Consider the following 8,994-nt stretch of genomic DNA (forward strand, 5'->3'; position numbering starts at 1 on the left):
GCCTTCAGAGGTTTATGTCTCAGTCTCTTGCTACTTTTAAACATTTAGAGTATCCTTATCTCTGTTTGAACTAGTGTCTGTGATACTTTTTATTCCCATCTCTTAAAGATGCTGTCTTCAGTGCCTCTCCTTTTTTGTGTTTTATTCTAATAGATGTCATCCCCCAACCCCCACACATACTATAGGGAATTAGGGGAGTACAAAAAAATGTCAAAATACTCATAATCCCATCACTGTTAATATTTTGTTATATTTTCTTTTAGACTTTTTCCCTAATTATGCACTTACTTTAATATAGTTTAAAGAGGACATATCTTATTTGCTATAATGAAGAACTAAATTTTATACTTTGGTTTATTGTTACTGTTTTCTCTGCAGGTGAATTTCCAATCATCAGCCCCGGCCGTGTATATGAATACACAAGTTGTACCACATTCTCTACAACATCAGGATATATGGAAGGATATTATACCTTCCACTTTCTTTACTTTAAAGACAAGATCTTTAATGTCGCCATTCCCCGATTCCATATGGCATGTCCGACATTCAGGGTGTCTATAGCTCGATTGGTAGGTTAAATTTTCCTCTGGTGCTGATTTACGTGACTTTGTAGAATTAACTCAATAGAGGATCTTTGTTGATTAGCCAGACAGACAGTTTGTAAATGATATTCCAGAGAACCCTAGAGATTTTGAGGGAAGTATCTTGGAGGGGAGCGGGAGGGATATGTGAATATGTTGGGGGAGGTGGACAGTAAGTAAACTAGGCCCCATATTCTTCAATCAGAGTAACTCTCCTATTATGTTTTTGTGTTGTTGTTGTTGTTTGTTTGTTGTTTGTTTTAAATAGACGTTATCTTTTAGAGCAGTTTCAGATTCACAGCAAAATTGAACAGAAGGTACAGAGATTTTGATATAGCCCCTGCCTCAACACATACATAGACTCCGCAGTTATCAGCATCGCCCACCAGAGTGGTACCTCTGTTACAATTGATGAACCTATGCTGACACATTATTATCACCCAAAGTCCATAGTTTACATTAGGGTTCACTCTCGGTGTACATTCTATGAGTTTAGATGAATATATAATGACATGTGTCCACCATTATGATGTCATATAAAGTAGTTATTGGTTTTAAAGGTTCAGTGTCTTTTCCAGTTTCCAAAGACAGTTTTGTTGCCTAATGAGAATCACCACACTAGACCAGTTAGAATTGCCTTTATTTTATTTCATTAAGACTGGGGAAACAATTTCTTACAGTGTTTTCGCTAAAACTCCCAATTTTGTAAAATAATACAAATACCCTATATAATTATTACAAAGAGGATTTAATGGGTAGACTTGTACTTTTAGTAGTCTCTCTTTGGGATCATTTCCTAAGTCAACTATTATGTTTTTAAAATCTCATTTTTAGGGTTATGGCAGGTATAGCAGTAACCCCAATCTTACAGGCTATAAAATGATAAAAGAAAATTATGAAGCTCCAGTGTAATCAAGTCGTAGGTGTCAAATGTTCAGAAAAAGATCTCTGGCTCCTGGGATGACCCTGATGGGCAGGTCTGAAATCAGTCTGGGAAGGTAGACATGGCATTAACCTGACTTAGAGCTGCTGCATTCCTAACTCCAGTTTGGAAGAGAAGGATGAGGAGGAGACTTTAGCCCACTATGCTTGTGTTTCTGGTGAAAAGAACCTCCAGCCTGGGTTTGGAAGTGAACTTTAGCTTCCCTCCCAGTGAAGGATTGCTTTCTACTGTATATTTCCAGTACTGTGAATTTGCTACTTCCTAAAACAGTCTTCCATTTTTGCCTAGCCCAGTTTCTGTATGAGATTGGATCATCTTATCCTTAAATGTTCGGTACGATTTATCAATGAAGTTATCTAGGGCTGGAGCTCTCTTTGTGCAAAAGTTTTGAAATATGAATTTCATTTATTCAATATTCACATTTTCTGTTTCTTGTTTCACTTTTGGTAATTTGTGTCTTTCAAGGAATTTGTCCATTTTGTCAAATGTTGATTTTTATTTCCATAAAGCTATTCATAATATTCCTTTGATATCCTTTTAACAGCTGTAAGAGCTATAGTCATGTGTCCTGTTTTATTCTTAATATTGTGATTTATATCTTCTCTTTTGTTAATCAGTTTAGCCAAGGGGTTATTACTTTCATTGATCTTTCAAAGGAACAACTTTTGGTTTCACTGATTTTCTCTATTTGCTCACTTTCTATTTCATTGATTTCTGGAGTTTTCTTCATTTCTCTCCTACTTACTTTGGGTTAAATTTGCTTTTTTTTTTTTTTAAACTTCTTAAGGTAGAATTTTAGATTATTGATTTTAGATCTAAGCACTGTGTTAACTGCATTTCACAAATTTTGATGTGTTTTCATTGATACTTGATTCAAAATATTCTCAGATTTTCCTTGTAATTTAATTTTGATCAATGACTTCTAGAAATGTATTAATTTCCAAACATTTGGAGTTTTTCTAGTTAACCTTTTGGTTATTCATTTCTAATTTTGTTATGGTTAGAGAACTTGCTGTGTGTAATTTCAGCCTTTTTAAATGTTTTATGGCCCAGCATTATGGTCTACCTTGGTGAATGATCTTTGTATATTTGAAAAGAATGTATATTCTGATATTTGGGAGAGTATTATTCTATAAATGGCAGGTTAAATTGGCTCACTGTTTTTCAAGTCTTGCGTATACTTACTGATTTCTTTTGTGTGTTTGTTCTCTGAGAGACAATTGTTGTAATCTCCAACTATAATTACAGTTTTGTCTATTTCTTTTTAATTCTTCATGTATTTTGAAGTTCTATAGTTACATGTAAATATGTTTAGGATTGTTATATCTTTTTAATGAAGTGCTTCTTTATTGTTATAAAATCTCTATCTCTGCCAATATTCTTTGTCCTAAAGTTGCCAATATTCCTGACCTAAAGTGTAAAGAGTGCTGACACAGGCAGTTTGTGCCGTTAAGTTTCTGTTGGGTCAGCTTGATCCTGCTGAGGCTGGTTTTTAATGTTTGTTAGGGTAGGTATAAAGTAGTCTTTACTTACGGACAGTAGTTCTCAGATTTTTCTCTCTCATGATCCCCTTAAGGTCTTATAAGTTATTGAGGACTCCAAAGAACTCTTGCTTATGTGGGTTATATGGTATTTATCATGTTAGAAATTAAAACTGAGAAGTTTTATAACATTTACCCCTTTTTTAAAGTTTTAAATTCTTAAATTTATAATTTCAAATTACAATAATAAACTCATTCCATGTTCAACCCTCTGTTAATTATGTTCTTACTTAGAGTTTTAGTTTCCTCCCAATCCCAAATAAGCATATAAAATCTTGATCTGCTTTGTGGGAAATATTTTCTCTCTCTCAAAGATGAGAAATCAATGAAATGAGAATTCTGAACTTACTTCTAATCAACATGAAAGAGGCAGTGGGGATTGTGTTTGTATTGTGTTGTGTTTGTATTGTACCTTTCCTGTTTAAAAATTAGTTTGCTTGATATGGAAGCTGAGTTGTTCTCCCTATTTGTCTTCTAACCGTATATTATCGTACTTAATACTTCCTTTTGCTTTATACTTTGAATGCTGCTATAAAATTTTCTTTTGGTTGGTCTTGAGCCTTTTCTTGGTCTAGGTGGTTTGCTTTTGGACACTTTAGAGGCTCCTGCTGCTTATTTATTTCCATTCGTGTCCATGTGTTCCTCTTTCCATCTGCTGTTTGTGTATGTACGCTTTTGTCTGAGATCATCAGCAGTCCCCCTCTTTAGCTACACTGATTTCTTTAACAGTTTTTGTTTTTTTCTCCATTACGATCATTCATACTACCTGGATTTAATGTTTCAGAATTTCCTAAGCCTTAACTCTCTCCCCTTTTTGGACCTTCTACTGAATTTTAAAGTTTTCATTTCCTAGATTAAAAAAAAATCAAAAGATAAAAAATAATGAAATGTATTTATGTATATTTTCTATGATTATTATTAGTGTTATAATAAATCCTAAGTGACGATTCCTTTGACAAATTTAAAGGACAATTCCTTTCTACCATATTAATTAATTTGCTGGCTCAACAAATATTTATTGAGTACCTACTAGGTGCTGGGGAAAATGCAATGAATGATACAGTCAAAATCTTGACCTTCAGGGATGTAATGTATTGCATAGCAACTATGGTTAATAATACTGTACTGCATATTTGGAAGTTGCTAAGAGAGTAAATCCTAACATTCTCAATATAAGAAAAAAGCTCTGTAACTATGTATGGTGACGGATGTTAACTAGATTTATTGTAGTGATCATTTTGTAATGTATACAAATATCAAATCATTGTTGTACACCTGAAATTGATATAATGTTGTATGTCAATTATACCTCAATAAAAATAAAAAATAAAAGAAGAAGAAAGTTGAGGAAATTAAAAAAAAAAATCTCTGGCTGGATTCACATTCTAGTTGGAAGAGACAAAGTGTAACAAATACACACTCTACTTACGTCAAGTGGTAACAAGTGCTCTGGAGAAAAAGCAGGGTAAAGGGGCTGAGGAGTGTCCTGTTGGCTTGTTCTGATGTAAAGATGTGTCAGGGAAGGCCTTGGTGACATTTGAGTTCAACCTTGAAAGAAGCAGAGGCAGCAGGGTGGATGTGTGATTGAAGGGTGTTCCAAGCAAAAGGACAGCCACTACAGAGGTCCTGAAGCACCAGTGTGCTTGGTAGGTCTGAAGAACTGCAAGGAGGCCAGTGTGGCTGGAGGGGGAGAGTGGCTAGAGACAAGATCACAGGGCTGTGGGGTGCTGTACATGCAATGCCAGAAAAGCCTTGGTGGAAGGATTTTTGCTGCCATCACATCCCAAGTTTCCCAATACTTCCTACATTACCAGCTGTTCAGAATTCTGTCCAATATGGCAACCCTTTCACTGAGTCTTCAAATGTATGAGAGAGAAAACTGACAGCAGAGTAAGTCAAGACTTGATTAGAGACACTGCTTAAAAGGAATTGAAGTTTCTAAGAGATATTCAGATATTTGATGTTCAATGTCACTACTGCCCTATTCTGAGAGACTTTGACAGGTTAATTTAAGAGTAGAGGCTACCTATGGTGGTTGAGTTGAAATGTTATTTCCTTATAGTAGGAGCTCAATAGAAATCTTAGACCTCTTGTTGACAGTACATAAAAGTTACCAGTAGAGGTCACACTTTATTAATATTTTCACATCCTCTTTTTTGTAAGCATGTAGGTTAATAAAGAATTGTTACTTAACACATTAATAAATTCATTAAAATTTCATCTTGGGTTGTTAGGAGTGGTCTGTTCGCTACCTTGTATGAATTCAACCACCATGTAGGAAATAAGTACTATATTGATGAAATATATTTACCATTAAAACCACATAGAACATTTTTAATAGAATATATAGTCCAGAATCTTGTGTCAGCATGTGCATTATGAAAATGTATAAAAGTCTGTAATATTCCATAAAAGTATAAAAATTCATATTTGGCACGTCCAGTTGTTTAGATTCTAGGTAAATGAGAATTTGCATTAAATAAGTATAAAAAACAGATGGAAGTTCTTATCAAAAGATTGTTTTCTCTTTCAAGGAAATGGGTCCCGATGAATATGAAGAGATGGAAGAGGAAGAAGAAGAGGAGGAGGAGGAAGACGAAGACGATTCGGCAGATATGGACGAATCAGATGAAGATGAGGAGGAGGAGAGACGGAGGAGAGTCTTTGATGTTCCCATTCGGAGACGCCGCTGCTCTCGCCTTTTTTAGCGATCCTCTGCCGATGGAAGCGCTGGGATGAACCCAGTCGGTTAAACAGATTTCTCTATAATGTAAATAACTAAATTGTTCTCAGCTCATAGCAGGAAAGCTAGCATGAAATATTGTGCCAGGCCCTGGGTTCTATGCGAACGCTACCTTAGGAACTGGATTGTTTGGGTTTGCTTTGTGTTTTTGAGGTGGAGGAGGAAATGGGAGTCTTCTTTTTTTTTCTGTCTTCTAGAAGGCAATGGGAGAACAGTTCTCTAGCTAAGGAACAGACAGTTCCTTGTTTTAAAATATTTTATACTTATGAAAAAAAAGGTACTGGGAGGGAAATTGTTTCGAATAAGGATTTTAAGTGAAGCAGAAATGCCTACACAAGGATAAAGAGAAACTATGTGACTGAATGATTCTGTGAAAAGATTTATAGCATAAGTTACTTAGAAAGGAACAGAATTTGTAATTAGGCTAATCCATTTAGTGATTCCTTATATATTTTGTACTCACAGGGAACTAATTGACTAAATAGCTTGAATGCTAATTGTTTGTCCTTTCTTAGACAATCTGTTCTTGAATTTAGAGTTTTCATCACAACAACCTTGAATTTAAAGTTGAACAGTGTGACTTTGACCTTAAATTTAGTCATCAACTCTGCCAGCCTTGATTTTAATTTAAAATCTTCAACACGACAACCTTGAATTAATTTAGTCTTCGGTACTATGACCTTTATCATATTGTTCACAGATGCATCATTTTTGAAATGTAGTGTGTAAAAATATGTATTGTTATTAACAAAAGACTCTTCACAGTGTCTCATGTCTAAATTTGTAAATACTGCTTCTGTTTTGTTTCCCCTTTATATACTTGACCGTCTTAATTTTGTGATAAGTGACATGAATTTTATGTTAAAGATTATGTTTTCCTGAAACATGGATTTTTTTGTAATTATATAATTGAGAATTTGGAATGAAATCCTCCAAGTGTCAAAAACTCACATTTTGCAAACAAATTTTGGTTCCAATCCTGTATTTTTTGTAAATGCCTATTTTCTGTAAACCAGTATTAATAAGCCGTTGCTCTTAAAATAGCAGATGAGATCAAAACTCATTGGCCTATTGCCAGAGGCCCATTCAAAATCATTTCCTGGCTTTGACTACACCCTGTTTGTACTCTACCTTCCATTTCCCCCAAGAACAGTTGTTTTGTAGGGAAAACTGTAGGAAGAGGGAGATACAGATATGATTAACAGCTGTCCTCAGGGGCCATGAAGGCAAATTTAGCCTTTCATATTGCCACATGTCAAAATGTTCTGAAATTGAGTAAGTAGTTTTTCCTGCTTAATTTTTAAATAGAGCATTAGGCTACCAAATCCTTCTGTTATGCCTGTCTCTTTTTTCTTAAATTGACCCACTGGTTTTTTGAAAAACAAACTTTCCCAATAAAGCAGTACTTTAAAACTAGTTGGAAGTTAAAACTGGCCCCAGGATCTCTTGCCATTCTTTGCATCTTTCTTTTTGAAAGGGCTTCTTCTTTCTCTCAGTTCTCAGCGTAGTCAAGGTGCCCCAAATCTCTTCTGCCACCCCAGCCAGTCCTTGCTCCTCGGAATGCTTCAAGCTTATTCCTCAAAATTCATGTTCTCTTAATATGTTGAATGAATGGGCTCTAGTTCATACTAAGGTGTGATTGACTAGTTGATAACAACCTCAGGTGTTTTATTTCATTAGCAAGAGTTAGTATTTACACAAAAGAGGGATCTAACAGTAGGTCAGACTATGCTTTTGGTGGAGTGAAGCCCATTATACCGGCTCCCTTCAGAACACTACCTCTTTTACTCATTTATCTAAAGCTTGATGTATCAGGATGAGATAGATAAGTAAATAAACACTAGCTGAAACAGATTAGGGATTTTTTTCTCTTGTGAAAAGTCAGAGGTAACTAGTTCAGGGCTGATGGTGGCCCAATGGTGTCAACTTTCCAGGTTCCTTCCACCTTCCCATTCTGCCATTCTTAGCCTTTAATCTTTAAGGTCACCACATGGTTGCAAGTTGGCAACCAGAGTCATGTTGTATTCCAGGACGGATGATGAGAAAGGGGAAAAATTAGATGGAAAGTAGAAAGTCCAACATAAGACTTAAGGAGAGGTAAGTCAGCCAGGTCTTCAGTAGGAGGCTAGGTAGGAAAGGGGCAGGAGATGCAGGTATCAACATGGGTAGCATGGAAACCTGGTATGAAGGAATTGTAATGGCCCAAGTGAGACATACTACAGGTCAGAATTAGGGCAGTAGAAGTAGAGTGAAGAGAGGATGAAACTGAAGCATCTAAATGATAAAATAGGCAGGAGTTGGTGATTGGATGTGTGGGAGTGTAAGAAATGGAAGTTGATTCCCAGGTATGGGGCTTCATTTGTGAAAAAAAGAAGAATTGCAGGAAAAGCAGTAGAACACTGGAGATGAGTTCAGATTTGGACACATTTTGAGCTCAAGGTGTCTGGGACATATAGATGGAGATGTCCAGCAATCAGCTGGATATGAATATGAAGATCCAAGAAGTGGTCAAACTGGAGAATAAAGATTCACAAATCATCTGCACACATATATACAGCTGTCCCTTGACATCTGTAGGGAATTGGTTCCAGGACTTTCACAGATACTGAAATCAGCAGATGCTCAAGAGCCTTATATAGAATAATGTAATACAGCCAGCCCTCAGTAACCACAGATTCTGTGGTTGGCTGAGTCCACCGATACTGAATCTGGATATGGAGGGCCAACTGTATTCCCAAAGGAAAAAGTGGGTGCACTGTAGTCTCCCAGGGAATACATACAGTAATGGTGCTTGTTCCAACCCTGGCAACACCAGATTATGAGTGGATAGGGGGAAAGAATCTTATAACTGAAAGGTCAAGGAACTGGAAGCAAAACCAGGAGAGAGTGGTATCAGAATCCAAGAGAATTTTAGACAGAGAAGAGCTTGTAGAATGCATAGAAGAGACTGTGTGTGAAAGAGCTTTGTAAACAAGCTATTGTAGGAAAGACATGTATTACTAATTTAAACAGACACTTTAAATATCAAAGCAAGTCCTTCAGATTTGAGATTCCCATTCATATAAAGAAAAGCCAAGATAAAGGCACCACCAAGAGAAATTCATTCTCTGACATCCCAAAGCCAACAGAAGATCATGGTGGAAGGCACATACCATAATTAGTTATCATATGATTTCCCCTGCTTGG

The 8,994-nt window shown here is 36.0% G+C and overlaps 1 protein-coding gene across 1 annotated transcript in view; it reads left to right on the top strand.

The window, feature by feature from the left end:
- The window catches only part of FBXO3 (F-box protein 3), a 31,151-nt gene extending 23,908 nt beyond the window's left edge, over nt 1-7,243 (top strand). The window contains exons 10-11 of the mRNA XM_011000569.3: nt 379-569; nt 5,600-7,243. Of these exons, the coding sequence (XP_010998871.3) occupies nt 379-569; nt 5,600-5,773 (365 nt within the window). The 3' untranslated portion in view covers nt 5,774-7,243. The remainder of the gene's footprint in view (nt 1-378; nt 570-5,599) is intronic.
- The last annotated feature ends 1,751 nt before the right edge of the window (nt 7,244-8,994 follow it).

This window comes from Camelus dromedarius, chromosome 12 (assembly GCF_036321535.1).
Source record: "Camelus dromedarius isolate mCamDro1 chromosome 12, mCamDro1.pat, whole genome shotgun sequence".
Classification (NCBI taxonomy): Eukaryota; Metazoa; Chordata; class Mammalia; order Artiodactyla; family Camelidae; genus Camelus; species Camelus dromedarius.